Source organism: Bos indicus, chromosome 28 (genome assembly GCF_029378745.1).
Source record: "Bos indicus isolate NIAB-ARS_2022 breed Sahiwal x Tharparkar chromosome 28, NIAB-ARS_B.indTharparkar_mat_pri_1.0, whole genome shotgun sequence".
NCBI lineage: Eukaryota > Metazoa > Chordata > Mammalia > Artiodactyla > Bovidae > Bos > Bos indicus.
In genome coordinates this window covers 16721612-16741111 of record NC_091787.1, presented here as the reverse complement: position 1 = coordinate 16741111, position 19500 = coordinate 16721612, and the positions used below count along the sequence as shown (strand labels likewise).

The 19500-nt window shown below is 42.0% G+C and overlaps 1 protein-coding gene and 1 long non-coding RNA gene across 14 annotated transcripts in view; one reads left to right on the top strand and one right to left on the bottom strand.

The window, feature by feature from the left end:
• RHOBTB1 (Rho related BTB domain containing 1) overlaps window positions 1-3070 on the top strand; it is a 139837-nt gene extending 136767 nt beyond the window's left edge. For 11 of the 13 annotated variants that reach the window (XM_070781847.1, XM_070781845.1, XM_070781846.1 and 8 more), the window contains 2 exons: window positions 270-375; window positions 884-3070. In XM_070781847.1, the coding sequence (XP_070637948.1) occupies window positions 270-375; window positions 884-1053 (276 nt within the window). In that variant the 3' untranslated portion in view covers window positions 1054-3070. Of the gene's footprint in view, window positions 1-218; window positions 376-883 lie in introns of those variants that run through there. The other 2 variants (XM_070781851.1, XM_019953828.2) reach the window with 1 other exon arrangement.
• LOC139180346 (uncharacterized) lies at window positions 2446-16588 on the bottom strand. Its single transcript, XR_011564616.1, has 2 exons — window positions 16364-16588; window positions 2446-7131 (listed from the first exon to the last, which is right to left on the bottom strand). It is a non-coding gene; the product is annotated as an uncharacterized lncRNA (long non-coding RNA).
• Between the last annotated feature and the right edge of the window lie 2912 nt (window positions 16589-19500).

Here is a 19500-nt window from a genome sequence, read left to right as displayed (position 1 = left end):
AGGCGGAGAGAGGCAAGGCAGACTTTAAACTCCTGATACAGTGATTATTTTTAGTGCACATATCCCAGAGGTGAGAGGAGGAGGCCAAACACTTGGATGTGGCTGGTGTGGAAACCGTGGCCAAAGTCAAAACACAAGTCAAAACAGCAGGTTTCTGAAGCAGTCATCTGGGCCCTTTATTTCTTTGACCCCTACCATGACTTTTTATCTCTTTGTAGTCCCACTTGAGAAAATAGAGGTCTGACCCCCTTTCGGTCACTTCCCTGCAGTTTCACAATGCCCACCAGTTGGCCGCCTGGTGTTTGCACCACATCTGCACCAACTACAACAGTGTCTGTTCCAAGTTCCGCAAGGAGATCAAATCGAAATCTGCAGGTGAGGCTGTGTGGGCCCCATCTGTCCAGTTCTCATCACCTGTGTCTCAGGGGTTTCCCTTCGCTGCCCTTGAGAAGAAACATGGACAGCCCCTGGCTCACGGAGAACTCCTTGTGGCCATATGGCAGTCACAGATTCACGTGACATGCATGACCCAAGGAATTGTATGTTGGATATTCTCTCTGGAGAACGTCATGGCTGGGGGGATTTATGTGGAGATGGGTGGGAGAGGGGTCGTTCAGGGTGCCCTGCTGCAGAGCAAGCAGAGCTTGTTGCTTCACCCTTGTCTGGGAAGGCAAAGGGACCTGGGTTCAGGCTCTCTGTGTCCAGCTGTGTAATTTTAGGCAAGTGATTCCACCTCTCCAAACTTTCGTGTCATTATCTGCCACTGGCCCTACTCAGCGTCCCTGCTCATTGGTTAGCTGAGAGGATGCACGTGATAATCATCTCAGAGAAGCCTAAGCACAGAACCTAGCAGGTATCATCATCTGCACCTTTTCTTCCCCAGACAACCAGGAATACTTTGAGAGGCACCGCTGGCCTCCTGTGTGGTACCTGAAGGAAGAAGACCACTACCAGCGTGTGAAAAGGGAAAGAGAGAAGGAAGACATTGCACTAAATAAACATCACTCGAGAAGAAAGTGGTGCTTCTGGAATTCATCTCCAGCGGTCGCCTGAGGTGGAAGAGGAAAAAAAAAAATCAAAAATCTGACACGCCACTCAAAAGCACTACTGTAAAATGAGTCTTATTTTTAGAGATAACATGTAGTTCAGGTTTCAGGCACTGATCTTCCTCCACTTTTGTGCATTTATCTTTGTTGGGATCAAAGCACAAGCTCACCATCAATGAGCCTGGACAAAAAGGGAAGTTGACGCTCACTGCATTCCTTAAACTTATATGTATATTTTTTGTTAGAAGGCTTAATAAACTTTAGTCTGGTATCTCATTTCTTTTTATACAAAGGAAAAAAAAATCCAGCTTTCATGTTTCAAATTCCAAATTGGAAAATATTTTTATACGGTCTCTTGTAAATGAAAATACTGTGTATTACTTTATTTTACAGGACACACATTAACCATGAAGTCGCCCTGCGATTCTCTTTGCCCACGAGCATTATTACTTAATTAGAGGGATATCCTTTTGTCGTGAAGTAAAGGGTTGGAATGAAATTCCCCAAAGTACAAGTTAGGGAGGGTTTCATCTTTGTTCTGCCGAATAACACTGGTATAATTACCAAGTCAACTCCAAGAATGTGTATTTACAATATTTGCTATGTAAGTGCTAGTAATTATATGGTTATATGTGCCATGTAAAATATAGTGATATCAAATCTTCTGTTGTTTAAAATGTCTAGATTTACGAGGATAATCTTTATAATCATTAGAAGGGCTTATTAAATCCCAGCATTATCCAGGGCAAACTCTCTGGTGGACCTGAATACAAAAGACACCACAGGAGCGCTGGTGTTTGGATTGCTGTATGAAGGTGTCCGTCTCTCAGTGTTCCTTGATCTTGCCATGTTTCTGCATGCAGTTTTGCCACTGACTTGAATCGAGATGGGCAAGGGTGAGGGTCCCCGGACTCTGTCCCCTCATCTGCAGACTTGTCACATCTCCCCACCAGAAACAGGCTTCCTCAGGTCTCTCACCTGCGGCCAACTTCACTTTGTAAGACCCATGTTTTTAACTCTTCCCAGGGAAAATTCACGTCGCTGCAGAAGTAGACCAAGGCAGACCACCCACCCCTGCTGAAGTTCAGTTGGAGGGCCTGTGAAGGCACAAAGCTGGAGGCTGGGTCGTCTAAGGTCACTGCATTCTCCAACGCAGACGGGAATTTTACTCCAGAAGTCTAGGAAATGGTGCTATTGTGAGTTAGTTCTGACCCTTTGTCATTCTGAGTTTTCAGTGTTAAAATAGAAAGTATTGAGCAGGGGGGCTTTTGAGAGGCCATCAATCACTGCTTCTCTGTAAATTAAAATGTTACAGCACTCACACAGAGCATCTTAAGGTCACAGTTCCATACCTGTTTTGGGATGTTGTGTGGTGGAGGCTCGGGCTTATTCTATTCAGAGGTCAATTTAATGATACTAAAAGCTGTTGATTTTTTTTTTTTTTTTTCTAGCCTTCAGAAGTTAGAAAAGAGACAGTTGAGTCCAAACTCCAATGTTAACAACCACATATATTTGAAAATCTATCCAGATTACAGATAAGCGCTTATTACTGGCCGTGGATACATACCAGTTAGCAAAATTGGGAGAGGCCCAGAAATGTTCTCACTCTCTCATGACAAAGGACTGGGCAGTAGTGTTGGGAAGGATGGGATGATTGTAAATGCATCTACCTTAATTTTGGGTCAATAGGTTGTAAGTCATGAATGGAAGGAGAAAGGAGACAGAATGAGAGGAAGAATCAGCATCTGTCCCATCATAGAATGGTAGAAGTTGAGTTTTCGATGAATAGTCAGAGTTGAATTTATACAACCAAAGCTCCCATGTGATTGTAATCTTGCCAAAATGTAATGGACATATAAATGAACCTGGGGTATAAGCAATAATATCCACTAGTGTTATCAGCTACTGTAACCAAGTGGCTGGTTCATTTGGTTGACGCTGATTATGGCCTTTAACTATGGTGGTTTGTTTTGTGTTTTGTTTTTTATTTCACAAAAAGCCAATAAAATTGTTTAGCTATAAAATGCCTCCAGTTTTTGTTTTGTTTTGTTTTTTCCTTTAAGGACTACCATCATTATTGTGTGTGTAATTTTCACTGCTTTTTAAAAGAACTGTCAAAGCTTTAAGGATGCTGGGTCATGGGGTATGTGTGCTTCAAGAACAAAGCAGCTTGAATGACTGTCATCTTTGTCTTTAGTATTGCCAGCAGATTGTAATACCATGATGTATATGAGGGGTCTGGCTCTTTGATTTGGGCTAATATGGCTATGTCATTAGACATGGTACAGTTTTGGAAAGAAACAAAAATAATGTCTCCAGTCTAATGGACTTGTTTTAATCTGATTTTGGGCGATTTTACCAGCAATTAAGTCAAAGTTTGCATTGGTGGGCTCATGAAGAACAGTCTTCTTCAGAAGCAGGTCTGAGAAAGCCTTTAGAAAAATTTATAATTAATCTCTGAATTTCTAGGTAGTATATTTGCTCAAGCTCAGAAGGAAGAAGGGTCTCCAATGAGGTCTCAAGGCGGATTTTCTGAGTAGCAAATGCCCCATGACTCTATGGAAAGGAGTTAACAACTATAAAACATAACTGCATGAAGAAGACAGTTTCCGATACATTTGCACACCTTTTAAAGGTGGGTGGCCCAGACCAGGCACCTTTTATCTAATACCTGCCAGTGAGGTCTTTCCTCTAGAACGTCTTGGTCTAAGTTTCTGGCAAACCATTAAGGATTTCAGCAAACCTGTATCAGCATTCCAGGAACCACAAATTTTACTGGTTTAGCAGTAACTCAAGTATTGTAGACATTCACAAGCAAGAATTCTATGCTCCTAAGATTTTTTTCCCATTTGCTTCCATTGTATGGTATATCAGTTATCAAAGTTCAGTTTTTCATCATTGAGACATTGGCTAAGCAGAATAAATCCTACTAGTCAGAGGGAAAAGAACAAAGTGAATTCTGAATTTGGAAATGTACAGTATTTGGAAAAGTGCAGTATTTCTGAAAGTAATTTGGAAAAGTGCAGTATTTTTGAAATGAAATCCTTTTCTGCAAGCTGATTTATCAGGCTTTTTCTTAGAGAAATACATATGCTGTGTCTTTAATTGGATGCTAGGGGGCAAGTAGCAATAATTCCTCTTTTCTAGAGGAATGTAACTATTATATAAAAGATGTAGAGTTAAAAGTTAGCCAGGGAGAATGTATCTGTGTTGTTTGTATATAAGTAATCAAGAAGCAGACCATTCTGAAGGAGATCAGCCCTGGGATTTCTTTGGAAGGACTGATGCTAAAGCTGAAACTCCAGTACTTTGGCCACCTCATGCGAAGAGTTGACTCATTGGAAAAGACTCTGATGCTGGGAGGGATTGGCGGCAGGAGGAGAAGGGGACGACAGAGGATGAGATGGCTGGATGGCATCACTGACTCGATGGACGTGAGTCTGAGTGAACTCCGGGAGTTGGTGATGGACAGGGAGGCCTGCGTGCTGCAATTCATGGGGTTGCAAAGAGTCGGACATGACTGAGTGACTGAACTGAACTGCACTGAATCAAGAAGCAACATAAAGGGAAAAAAGGCTAAAGATAATTTTAAAAAATAAAGAGAAGAACTGATCAGATCCCTGGAAGCTGAATTAAGCATTATGAGCTTCGAATGTACCTCTTTCTTCCAAAGTGCTAATTTATGAAATTATTCAATATCTCATGATTTAATCTATTTTCAGATACACACTTTGCTGTACTGAATTTCCAGTTGGGAGGTAGATGATGTATGCATCATGGAAATGCATTGGTGTGTCAACCCTGCTGACCTGTCAAAGGAGAAGCCGTGTTTCTCCTTTTAGCTGTGTTTGTCAATCTCACCCTGTGCTGCTGGTGCCTTTGAGTTGGATATTTTTACTTAAGCCGTTTAGATGCAAGATTTTTCACTGGGTTCATGTGCAGGTGCCTCATCAGTTAGACTTCTACAGACTACAGTCTACAAAATATGGAAATAATTTGGGAGCAGATAACTCTTGGGTAGAAACAAGTCAATCATAAGTTGCGCATGCACAGACATGAAAGTGTTAGAAACAACATTAGGAGACAAGAAGTGACTTGCCAGCAGCTCACTCCTGTTGTTCCAGGAACGGAACACCTTAGTGACATGTATTTCCAGTAGAATGTAGATGAAACGGGTGATTCCCAAATGTGGCCCCATGGAAAGCGGAGGTAAATTCTTGGAGTCTGAATACATTCTCAGACCTAAAGACAATAATGCTTAGATGTTACTTACAGGCAATCAATGAGAAGGAACTTGATTCATATCCCTCTGCATGGATGCCAACCAAAGTTTGGGCATTTTTTGGTTCCCTCCCAACCTGATAAAAATAAACATCCTTTTGATTCAATGATTCATAATAGTCCCAGTTGGAGGGATAATACCTATGGAATGTTAAGATCAACTGTTGTGTGAAGAAACACACAACCTCTCTAAGCTGCAGTTGTCTAAAAAAAGCGGAAATGGATTTCATTGAGTTTTTGGTGCAGATTACATGAGATGATTTAGGTAAAGCGCTTGGCACAGTGCCTGGCACGTAGTTATCACTTAGTATTCAGCATATCAAACACCCAGGCAAGAAACCCAAGAGAAAGGACAACTCTGCAAGTTACAAAATGGAACAAAGATGTCTTTTCCTGCATTTCTCTTAAACCGTTGGCCAACTTTGCTGCTTAGTGCTCCATGACGGTGATGAAAGAATTAGAAAATAAGAGTCATGGCAAGAGAAAAAGCAGGTGGTGGAGGATAGGGAAGAGTATAGCTCTTTCCAAGAAGACATTGTCCCCACCATTCTACCCTTCTCTCCATGGAATAAGGGCTAGACCCCCCTAAGGTGGCTTCCCTAATGGCTCAGTTGGTAAAGAATCTGCCTGCAATGCAAGAGACCTGGGTTCAATCCCTAGGTCAGAAAGATCCCTTAGAGAAGGAAATAGCAACCCACTCCAGTACACTTGCCTGGAGAATTCTATGAACAGAGGAGCCAGGCAGGCTACAGTCCATGGGATGGCAAAGAATTAGACACAACTGTGCAACTTGCCTGGAGAATCCCTGGGACGGGGCAGCCTGGTGGGCTGCCGTCTATGGGGTCACACACAGTCGGACACGACTGAGGTGACTTAGCAGCCGCAGTGCAACTAACTTTCACTTTTCACCCTAAGGTGAAACTTGACTGAGCCTCTGATTCACATCAAGCTTTTTCCTATTTATTGCTCTCAATCATTTTTTAAATTTTTCCTGAAGCTTGGAAAGGTTAAGAAGGAGTTAAGAAGGAGTCTACTTAACCAGACTCCTCAGTGTTCTTCAGTGCTTGGCATTATCATCTTCAGCAGTCTCTTCTTTATTTTCCATAATTTCTTTCACTTCTACCATAATATCCAGTCCCATAATATGTTTGATACATGTCTTTGAAAGTGCAGATGTCCTTATACAGAGTGTTGTTTCATGGGTGTGATTGTTAACACAAATGGTGTTACCTAATAAATTCCATTCTTTTCTGCTTCACAGACTCCACAGTGTTTTGGAAACCTCGCCATGTGGTAACGTGTGCATCAGCCCTCTGCTTCCCGTGGCTACTCAGTGTCCTACAGCATCCATCACGTTTCACTCTCCCGTTCCACTGGCAACAGGACCACAACAAATTCCATTCCCAGGCACTACAGTGGACCTCTTTGCATGTGCCCTGAGGTCAATATCCAAAACCAGATTCCCAATTTGGCTCCAGACATACAGAATCAAGGTCTTCTGAGGTGAGGGACATGTGTAGGAACATTGGAGTCAAAGATAAAAGTCTTTCCCCGCTCCAGCACTAAGTTGATATGATTCTGCAGAATTCAAGAATCAGAAAGAATCAGAAAGCCTCTGTTGCAGCCCGGAGACGGGCTGTCTTTTGAAAGAAAAACTGAGCTTACCTCCCCAACCACCGGAGAAGCCACCTGAGGTTTTCCTGATGGTGAAAGTTGTCAGAACGAGTTAGTCAATCCCATCTGGCCTTTTGTGTCATCGGACCCTCTTGAAAGGCAAAAGGACAAGACAACTTCTCAAAAGCCCCTGGAATTTAAAAAAATATACCTAGAGATTAAAAAAGGCTTTCCTCCAAAACCTCTGTATTTCTGGAGAGTTTGGGGGTTTTGAGCACAACCCACTCATTCTACTTGCTTGGCCCGGCAATAAACTTTTCTCTACTCAAAAAAAAAAAAAAAAAAAAGTAAGTAAATAAATTCCTAGAGAGCTTGTGGATTTGCATAGACGGTTGCCTTCTAATTTTATTCCACATATGGAGTCTAAAGAAAAAGTAACTTACCAGTACAAATTCTACAGATTGTTCAAAGAGTCTCTGAGACTTTCAGATTCTTTGTGACTCTTGAATTCTATAGAATCATATGAACATGAATATAAAACTTAGTTTTTCACTCTGGGTGGTGAATCACTGAGCAACACTGCCTAATTCGTAAGTTGAAGAGTATTCAGACCACTATGATTTCTCCACCAGTCTCACCCACATTGGGATGCTGGGATTGCATGACCACCACTACTAAGGTATCATTCAATTTATATCTTGGAAAGAATTCTTTTAAAGTAGATAGTCATAGTAAACGGTCAAGCATTTGAAATTTCCAGCCCTTAGCCTTACTAATCTTTTACAAAATAATAATAAGGTGGACTCTCTCCTCAGCAAATTCTGTACACTGATTACCCTTGCTCCCATTTAGCCTACGTTTGCACAGGAAGCCCGGGTGGTGGGGCCTTGGGAGGCTAAGACACACTCTCACACCTTCCTTCAGTCTTATTCCGGTATTTCCTCACTGTGCTCAAACCAATGAATTGATGTCCTAAGCTTGGCACCAATCTATTAGAGTCCAAAACACTGATGTGAGAACCATAATAATACTATTTAACATGTTTTAGTATATATTGTGACCAAACAATAAGTGCTTTACATGCATTTGCCTCATTCAATTCTCACAACATTCGCTTATGGGGAAGGTAATGGGTTCCCCAGAAGCCGACACTGAGATGGAGATTTACAGGTGAGTGATTTATTTAGGAAGTGCCCTTAGGTTAGACTAACACCGGAGAGAGTAGGAAGCAGGAATCTAAGAAGTCAAGCAGAGGCCCGGATTCAGACATCCCACTCTCAGCCTGGTACACCCTGCAGTATAAAAAACACCTCAGAGTTGGCTTTCCTATTCCTGCACAGATCAGCTCAGTTCAGTTCAGTTCAGTTCAATCTCTCAGTCATGCCCGATTCCTTGTACCCCATGGACTGCAGCATGCCAGGCCTCTCTGTCCATCACCAGCTCCCAGAGTTTACTCAAATTCATTTGCATTGAGTCGGTGATGCCATCCAATCATCTCATGCTCTGTCATCCTCTTCTCCTCCTGCCTTCAATCTTTCCCAGCATCAGGGTCTTTTAAATGAGTCAGCTCTTCGCATCAAGTGGTCAAAGTACTGGAGTTTCAACTTCAACATCAGTCCTTCCAATGAATTATTCAGGACTGATTTCCTTTAGGATGGACTAGTTGGATCTCCTTGCAGTCCAAGGGACTCTCAAGAGTCTTCTCCAACACAACAGTTCAAAAGCATCAATTCTTCAGAACTCTGCTTTCTTTATAATCCAACTCTCACATCCATACATGACTGCTAGAAAAACCATAGTTTTGTAGACGGACCTTTGTTGGCAAAGTAATGTCTCTGCTTTTTAATATGCTGTCTAGGTTGGTCATAACTTTTCTTCCAAGAGCAAGCATCTTTTAATTTAATGGCTGCAGGCACCATCTGCAGTGATTTTGGAGCCCCCCAAAATAAAGTCTCTCACTGTTTTCATTATTTCCCCATCTATTTGCCATGAAGTGATGGGACCAGATGCCATCAGTCTGAATGATGAGTTTTAAGCCAACTTCTTCACTCTCCTCTTTCACTTTCATCAAGATGCTCTTTAGTTCTTCTTTGCTTTCTGCCATTAGAATGGTGTCATCTGCATATCTGAGGTTATTGATATTTCTCCCAGCAATCTTGATTTCAACTTGTACTTCATCCAGCCTGACATTCTGCATGATGTACTCTGTATATGAGTTAAATAAGCAGGGTGACAATATACAACCTTGACATACTCCTTTCCCAATTTGGAACCAGTCTGTTGTCCCATGTCCAGTTCAAACTGTTGCTTCTTGACCTGCATGCAGATTTCTCAGGAGCAGCTAGAAAAATGGTGGTCTGGTATTCCCATGTCTTGAAGAATTTTCCATAGTTTTTTTGTGATCCACACAGTCAAAGGCTTTGGCATACTCAATAAAACAGATGTTTTTCTGAAACTCTCATACTTTTTTGATGATACAGTGGATGTTGGCAATTTGATCTCTGGTTCCTCTGCCTTTTCTAAATCCAGCTTGAACATCTGGAAGTTCACGGTTCATGTACTGTTGAAACCTGGCTTGGAGAATTTTGAGCATTATTCTGCTAGCATGTGAGATGAGTGCAATTGTGCAGTAGTTTGAATATTCTTTGGCATTGGCTTTCTTTGGGATTGGAATGAAAACTGACCTTTTCCAGTCCTGTGGCCACTGCTGAGTTTCCCAGATGTGCTGTCATATTGAGTGCATAATGTTCACAGCATTATCTTTTAGGATTTGAAATAGCTCCACTGGAATTCTATCACCTCCACTAGCTTTGTTTGTAATGATGCTTCCTAAGGCCCACTTGACTTCGCATTCCAGGATGTCTGGCTCTAGGTGAGTGATCACACCATCATGGTTATCTGGGTCATTGAGATCTTCTTTGCATAGTTCTTCTGTGTATTCTTGCCACCTCTTCTTAATATCTTGTGCTTCTTTTAGGTCCATACCATTTCTGTTCTTAATATCTTCAACTGATACGGTGCAAATCATCCACACCTTATCTTCCTTCTACCTTGCCAGCATACCACACCTCCTAGGACTATTGCAGTCAGTGTCCCTGACCCTGTGGAAGTCCACTGTCGACACACACCTCCGCCGGAGACTCCCAGACACTGGCAAGATAAGATGAGCACACGTCCTTCTACTCCACCATCTTGACTACCTTGTTTGACTCAATGAAATTATGAGCCATGCTGTGTAGGGCCACCCAAGATGGATTGGTCATGGTGTAGAGTTCTGACAAAACATGGACCACTGGAGAAGGAAATGGCAAAGCACTTCAGCGTTCTTGCCTTGAGAACCCCATGAACAGTATGAAAAGGCAAAAAGATAGGACATTGAAGGATGAACTCTCAGGTCAGTAGGTGCCCAATATGCTACTGGAGAAGAGCAGAGACATAGCTCCAGATGAAATGAAACAGCTGAACCAAAGCAGAAACAATACCCAGTTATGGATGTGTCTGGTGGTGAAAGTAAAGACAAATGCTGTAAAGAACAATATTGCACAGGAATCTGGAATGCTAGGTCCATGAATGAAGGTAAATTGGAAGTGGCTAAACAGGAGATAGCAAAAGTGAACATTGATATTTTAGGAATCAGTGAGCTAAAATGGATGTAAATGGGTCGATTTAATTCAGATGACCATTATACCTACTACTGTGAGCAAGAATCCCTTAGAAGAAATGGAGTAGCCCTCATAGTCAACAAAAGAGTTGACTCTTGTACAACAAAAGAGTACGGAATGCAGTACTTGGGTGTAATCTAAAAAATGACAGAATGATCTCAGTTTGCTTCCAAGGCAAACCATTCAACATCACAGTAATCCAAGTCTATGCCCCAGCCACTAATGCCAAAGAAACTGAAGTTGAACAGTTTTAGGAAGACCTACAAAAACTTCTGGAACTAACACCCCAAAAAGATATCCTTTTCATCATAGGGAACTGGAATGCAAAAGTAGGAAGTCAAGAGATCCATGGAGTAACAGGCAATTTTAGCCTTGGAGTACAAAATGAAGCAGGGCAAAGGCTAACACGTTTTGCCAAGAGAACACACTGGTCATAGCAAACACCCTCTTCCAACAACACAAGAGATGACTCTACACATGATATCACCAGATTGTCAATACCTAATTGAGATTGATTATATTCTTCACAGTCAAAGATGGAGAAGCTGTATAGTCAGTGAAAATAAGATTGGGAGCAGACTGTGGCTCAGATCATGAACTCCTTACTGCAAAATTCAGACTTAAATTGAAGAAAGTAGGGAAAACTGCTTGACCATTCAGGTATGACCTAAATCAAATCCCTAATGATTATACAGTGGAAGTGACAGATAGATTCAAAGGATTATATCTGATAGACAGAGTGCCTGAAGAACTATGAATGGAGGTTAGTAACATTGTACAGGAGGCGGTAATCAAGACCACCCCCAAGAAAGAGAAATGCAAAAAGGCAAAATGATTGTCTGAGGAGGCCTTACAAATAGCAGAGAAAAGAAGAGAACTCAGAGGCAAAGGAGAAAAGGAAAGATATGCTTATCTGAATGCAGAGTTCCAAAGAATAGCAAAGAGAGATAATAAAGCATTCCTAAGTGAACAATGCAAAGAAATTGAGGGAAACAATAGAATGGGAAAGACTAAAGATCTCTTTAAGAAAATTGGGCACGATAAAGGACAGAAATGGTATGGACCTAACAGAAGCAGAAGATATTAAGAAGAGGTGACAAGAATATACAAAACTATACAAAAAAAAATTTCAATGACCCAGATAACCATGATAGTGTGATCACTCACCTAGAGACAGACATCATAGACTGCAAAGTCAAGTAGGCCTAAGGAAGCATCACTATGAACAAAGCTAGTGGAAGTGATGGAATTCCAGCTGAGCTGTTTCAAATCCAATAAGATGATGCTGTGAACATGCTGCACTCAATATGCCAGCAAATTTAGAAAATTCAACAGTGGCCACAGGACTGGAAAAGGTCAGTTTTCATTATAATCCCAAAGAAGGAAAATGGCAAAGAATGTTCAAACTACCACACAGTTGCACTCATTTTACATGCTAGCAAAGTCATGCACAAAATTCTCCAAGTTAAACTTCAACAGCATGTATGCCAAGAACTTTCACATGTACAAGCTGGATTTAGAAAAGGCAGAGGAACCAGAGATCAAATTTCCAACATCTGTCAGATCATAGAAAAAGCAAGAGAATTCCAGAAAAACATCGACTTCTGCTTCATTGACTATGCTAAAGCCTTTGACTGTGTGGATCACAACAAACTGTGGAAAATTCTTAAAGAGATGGGACTACCAGACCACCTTAGCTGCCTCCTGACAAAACTATATGCAGGTCAAGAAGCAACAGTTAGAATTGGACATCGAACAACAGACTGGATCAAAATTGGGAAAGGATTACATCAAAGCTGTATATTGTCACCCTAATTATTTAACTTATACGCAGAGTGCTGTGCTGTGCTTAGTCACTCAGTCTTATCCAACTCTTTGCAACCCTATGGACAGTAGCCCGCCAGGCTCACTCATGTGAAATGCTGGGCTGGATGAAGCACAAGCTGGAATCAAGATTGCCAGGAGAAATATCAATAACCTCAGATATGCAGATGATATCACCATTATGGAAGAAAGTGAAGCAGAACTAAAGAGCCTCTTGATGAAAGTGAAAGAAGAGAGTGAAAAAGTTGGCTTACATCTCAACATTCAGAAAACTAAGATCATGGCATCCAGTCTCATCACTTCATGGCAAATGGATGGGGAAACAATGAGAAACTATTTTCTTGGGCTCCAAAATCACTGCAGATGGTGACTGCAGCCATGAAGTTAAAAGACGCTTGCTCCTTGGAAGAAAAGCTATGACCAGCCTAGACAGCATATTAAAAAGCAGAGGCATTACTTTGCCAACAAAGATCCATATAGTCAAAAATATGCTTTTTCCAGCAGTCGTGTATGGATGTGAGAGTTGGACCATAAAGAAGGCTGAGCACTGAAGAATTGATGCTTTTGAACCGTGGTGCTAGAGAAGGTTCTTGAGAGTCCCTGGACCTGAAAGGAGATCAAATAAGTCAATCCTGAAGGAAATCAGTCCTGAATATTCATTGGAAGGACTGATACTGAGGCTGAATCTCCAATACTTTGGCCACCTGATGCGAAGAGTTGACTCACTGGAAAAGACCATGATGCTGGGAAAGATTGAAGGCAGGAGAAGAAGGGGATGACAGAGCATGAGATGGTTGGATGGCATGACTGACTCAAAGGACATGGGTTTGAGCAAGCTCCAGAGATGGTAAAAGACAGGGATGCCTGCGTGCTGCAGTCCATGGTATCACAAAGAGTGGGACATGACTGAGCAACTGAACAACAGCTACCTTGCCAAAGCGTCAATCTAAAGCTTATCACAAATCAAGGACTTTTTGTACTTCTACCATGTGCCAAAAATAGTATGAGACTGTTAGTCTACAACCCAGGGGAGCACCTAATATCTGGTTGCTGCTGCTGCTGCTGCTAAGTCGCTTCAGTCGTGTCCGACTCTGTGCGATCCCATAGACGGCAGCCCACCAGGCTCCCCCATCCCTGGGATTCTCCAGGCAAGAACACTGGAGTGGGTTGCCATTTCCTTCTCCACACACCCAAATAATAACAACAGTAAGAATAAACATGCCAAAATTTTACCTAGTAAGGCATGATTATGTTGTGAGTTACTCCACGGCATAATATAGGCTCTAGGGCAAAGAGTGCTGGGATAGTTTAACATATCATGTCTGACATGATTCTGGAAGAATGAACTGGTGGTAATAATTGTCAAGTTTTATTCATTTCACAAATAATTATTGCACAGATATGCAATATGTGCACTATCTTTTCCAAGAACCAGTGTCCCTATCATTATGGAGTTTACATTCCAATATGGGAAGCATAGAAAAGCAACCATATATATTTTTATCAGATAACTGCTATGAAGGAAAAAGAAAGAGGATAGAAAAATAATTTAAAAAATACCATTTCAGACAAAGGTAGTGAGGGAAGTCCTCTCCAGGGAGGTATTATTGGAGTAGAAAGCCAAAATAAATGAATCAGAAATTCAGAGAGACTACCAGAGAGCATGCTTATCTCTATTTCCCAATTTTGGGGCTGTAACCAAGAATTGGAGGTTACTGCTACTACTACTAAATCGCTTCAGTCATGTCCAACTTTGTGCGATCCCATAGACTGCAGCCTACCAGGCTTCTCCGTCCATGGGATTCTCCAGGCAAGGACACTGGAGTGTTCAAGAATTGGAGGTTAGGGGCTACTAAATGGCTTGGGGTTGAAATTACCTAAAAGGGTCTACTCTCACATATTTGGTGGTCAATCCTGGTTCTTAGAGGAGACCTCAGCCACCTCTATAGAGTCTCTCCATCTGGTCTCTCTGCACAGACCTATTTAAGCTTTCTTATAGAATAGCAGCTGGATTCTAAGACTGAGTGTCCCCAAAGAAAAAAGCAGAAGGACATGATATATATATATATACACATTGGTTTTTTGGTTTGGGGCGGGGGGTTCTTATTTTTTGTCCATTTCTCATGGCATGCAGGATGTTAGTTCTCTGACCAGGCATGGAACCCACATCCCTTATACTGGGAGTCTTAACCACTGGACCACCAGGGAAGTCCCCCTACATGGTATATTTTTTATCTAGTGTCAGGACTCACATGGTATCACTTCTACTATATTCTATTGTTTGAGGCAGCCAAAAAGATCCATGCAAGTTCAAGAGGAGAGGACACAGATGTTACCACTCAATGGGAGACGTGTCAAGGAAACTTGTAAGAAGAACATGAGGAATGTGAAGTACTGTTCTGTTTTCTGCCATGATAACTGAGAGTTCACTGGTTTTCCAGAGTTGGCCTTTGATTGGAGGAGAGAGAAAAAGGAGATTGAGAGACATGAAGGATACTCCATATCCAGTGGGAGAAAAGGACAGCCTTCAGTAGAGTCAGGGCTGAGAGCAAGGAAGAAAAGCTCTGCCACTGCTTGCTTTATTATTTCACATCTTCTTTTGCTTGAAAAACTACTGTCTGGATCATTCTCTGAACTTCCTTGCCCAGTTCCTACACCAACTCACATTCACATAACCCACACGAATTCCACTTGCCTCACCCAAACTTTTGGTCATTAAAATGGTTACCTCCCCCAACATAGAGTTGCCATGTGATTCAGTAATCCCAGTCTTGGGCATATATTCAGACAAAACTATAATTTAAAAAGATACTTGTACCCCTATGTTCATAGCAGCACTTTTCACAACAGCCAAGACAAGGAAACAACCTAAATGTCTGCCGACAGATGAATAAAGAAAATGTGACATATTCCATTATATATATCGGTGCAAAATTCCATTATACATATATATAATGGAATATTACTCAGCCATAGTAAAGAATGAAATAATGCCATTTGCAGCAACATGGATGCAACTAGAGATGATCATACTAAGCAAAGTAAATCAGAAAGACAAATACCATATGCTAACACTTGTATGTGAGTCTAAAATATAACACAAATCAACACATCTATGAAACAAAAACAGACCACAAATATAGAGAACAGATTTGAGGTTGCCAAAGAGGAGGGTTGGTAGGGGAGGGAAGGACTGGGAGCCTGGGATTAGCAGTTGCAAACTAGATATATAAGTTGTATAAATAACAAGGTCCTACAATATAGTACAGGGGACTGTATTCAATATTCTGTGACAAACCATAATGGAAAAGAATATGAAAAAGAATATGTATATATATATACACACACACATTCATATATAAATGACAACCCACTTCTGTATTCTTGCCTGGGAAATCCCAAGGACAGAGGAGCCTGGCAGGCTATAGCCCATGGGGTCACAAAAGAGTTAGACATGACCTTGTGGCTAAACAACAAGGTGTGTGTGTGTGCATGTGTGTGTGTGTGTGTGTGTATGTCTGAGTCACTTTGCTGTACAAAAGAAATGAATACAAATTGTAAATCAACTATACTTCAATAAAATTTAAGGAAAAGAAAAGAAGATGGTTACCTCCCCCAGAGGAGCAGCTACTGTATTTTAGCAGCTTCAACTGTCCTAAAATTATTGACCAAAAGGAGGCCCCGCTATTTTCCTATTGGATTTCCCAGGAAAGAAACAACCTCTTTGAAGGGTATATCCTCTCATTAACCTCACACAACCTCTTCAGAGAGGGCTGAACTTCTAGAGCTATCATCTTTGGTTCAGTAAAAGTTCAAAAAACAAATATTCCTTCATAAACAATAACAGCAACAATGATATTCTTATCGGTGGAGGAACCAAAGAGTCTAAAAGTCAATTCAGGGACTTCCCTGGTAGTCCATCGGTTAAGACCTCACCTTCCAATGCAGGCAGTACAGATTCCATCTCTGGTCAGGAAGCTAGGGTCCCACATGCCTTGCAGCCAAAGAACCAAAACCTAAGAAACAGAAGCAATATTTTAACAAATTCAATACAGACTTCAAAAACAGTCCACAACAAAAAATCTAAACAGTAAGTAAATAAAAGTCAATTCAAACTACCAAAACAATGGTGCCAGAATGTCTGCTTTAAAGGCACCCTGGATCAGATATCCTCAATATGAGGATTAGGAGAATATGTTGCCTCACTAATTTAGGGACAACGCCCCTTGTCAGCTCGGAAGCAGTTATGGAACGAGAACGACGCCCCTTTTCCCTAGGCAACATAATTCTCCTAAAAGAAAAGGGGGGGAATGAGAGAGTCATTTCCTAGGTAGGTTGATAGGAAATCTAGGGGTCCCCAAGAAGAGAGGGGTCTGGAATTCTCAAGGAGGAAGAAAGGACAAACTTTTTTTTCTTTCTCCACATTCCTTAGGATTATATAACAATAATGTATCCTGCCTAAGGACAGTCTTTGGGTTAAACCTTCTGGCTAATTCTGTTATCTTAAAATGTAAATTATGGGAGTAGGTGTGGTGAGGTCTTTACAACCTCCAGACACTCTTTGGATTCATTGGAGAGTATATAACTTCATTGTTAACACTAGCAAGCGGGTACTCTTTCTGACCCCCTTCTGATGCCTATGTCAGAAGCTTTCTCTATCTCCTTTATACTTTAATAAAACTTTATTACACACACAAAAAATTAATAAATAAAGGCATCCTGGAAATTCTAATGCACATGGGGGTTGAGAAGCACTGTCCATTTGATGTGTCCCGACTCCCTTCCTGCCTCTCCTCCCCTTGCCTATTGCGTTTCAGCACAACATGCCTTCTTCTCTTTTAAATTAATTTTTATTGGAGTACAGTTTATTTACAATGTTTTGTTAGTTTTACATATACATGTATCTACTCTTTACATTCTTTTCCCATATGGGTCATTACAGAGTATTGAGCAGAGTTGCCTGTGATAGAAGGTTCTTGCTGCTAAGCTGCTAAGTCACTTCAGTCGTGTCCAACTCTGTGCGACCCCATAGACAGCAGCCCACCAGGCTCCGCCATCCCTGGGATTCTCCAGGCAAGAACGCTGGAGTGGGTTGCCATTTCCTTCTCCAATGCAAGAAAGTGAAAAGTGAAAGTGAAGTCGCTCAGTCGTGTCCAACCCTCAGTGACCTCATGGACTGCAGCCTACCAGGCTCCTCCATCCATGGGATTTTGCAGGCAAGAGTACTGGAGTGGAGTGCCATTGCCTTCTCCTAGAAGGTTCTTATTAGTTTTCAAATAGGTCTTCTTGAAGAGACTTTACTTGGCTGTGTTCTTGTCCTGTGGTCTTTGAACATGCTATTCCCTCAGCCATCAGATACTCTTTCCCCAGTTATCTGCTCGACTCACTCCTCAATTCAAAAACCTGCCCCAAAGGACCATAAAGCATCAAGAAGCAGCCCTCTTGCTCCTTTGAAGTCCCACCACATAAACCTCTTTGAGCTCCTATCCATTTGTATAGTCATCTTCAAGGAGAACCAACGGGCTCGTTCAAAAACTAGAAGCAACCATCTCAGCTTATGGTCGAAAAGAATTCACCCTGGAAGTTCTGTAATTACACACATCATGGATGGTCCAGTGGTTAAGACTCTGTGCTTCCACAGGGCACGGGTTCAGTCCCTGGTAGGGAAACGAGGATCCTGTATAACACAGAGCAGAGCCAAAAACAAAAAAAAAAGACCAACAGGGAGACCAGGAGTGTTGGGGAAGAAAAATTCCCCCATCTCCTAGGGTAACCTTTCCAGAAACAGACATCCTGTTTTCTTCTACCAAAGTCACTAACTCATTATGTATTCTTGGGCATCTGGCACTATAAAACTCCAGCTGTTCTGCCCTCAGCTTTCACAAACTTCAACAGGAGCTGATACTCATATCATTCAAGGTAGATGGACACAGAGAAAGGTGTTGGGAAGGGTATTCATCCAACAGCTTTCCTGGAGCCACCCAACAACCAGACTTGCAAATACTTTAAGCCCAAGCTCTTCATAATAGTCTATTTGTTCTTTTCATCACCACAGGCAGAACCATTTTTGTTTCAGCAGTTTTCATAGCCCTCTCTACGCTGGGGACATCCTGGAGCAAAAGTCCCAGAGCCTCTCTGTACCCCTGTGGCTCCTCCCTTACAGAGCAATGGCCAGCAGGATGGCTCTGTCTCTCTCTCCCTGGCCTAGAGGAAGTGCATGAAGGGCCAAGACTCCATTCACTGGCCCGACAGAACATCTGGGCCAGAACTTCAAGGGACAGCGTGGAGACCACCATTCCCTCAAGGGCCTTCCTTCTCTACCAACAGTGGATGTTTGAGCAGCTCCCACCCTCCCTGAAGCCAGCGCTCCTCACAAACAGGGACAAAGCCTTGGGCTTGAGAAGCAGCAGGAAGCCCTGGATTAGTCTCCATTCCAGCTTCACCAAGAAACCCTGAAATTCAGGATTATTGTATACTTGATACCATATAGCTAACAATTATTGCCTTCTGGCTGCTTGTTTCTTTTCTCCCTGGTTAGAACCTGCAGACAGGAAGAGATGACTAAATAATCCCCAAGCACACAACTATCTTTCCCACCCTCCCCCCACACCAACTGGCTAAGGCAACAATTGTCCTCACAACAATTTATAGCACTCTGCAGTACACCTTTCTATTTGTTTTACAAATGGGAAAACAGACCAGAAAGCTGGAATAATTCACCAAGTTTCCACATTTAGTACCAGAGCAGGAATTTTAACTCACTTCAGTACATCATCTGCACCCTTCATTTGTTCATGTCTGACTCTTTGCGACCCCATGGACTGTAGCCTGCCAGGCTCCTCTGTCCAGGGATTTCTCCAGGCAAGAATACTAGAGTGGGTAGCCATTCCCTTCTCCAAGGGATCTTCCCAACCCAGGGGTCAAACCCAGGTCTTCTGTATTGCAGGCAGATTCTTTACCATCTGAGCCACCAAGGATGCCCCAAGAATCCTGGAGTGGGTAGCCATTCCCTTCTCCAAGGGATCTTCCCAACCCAGGGATCAAACCCAGGTCTTCTGTATTGCAGGCAGATT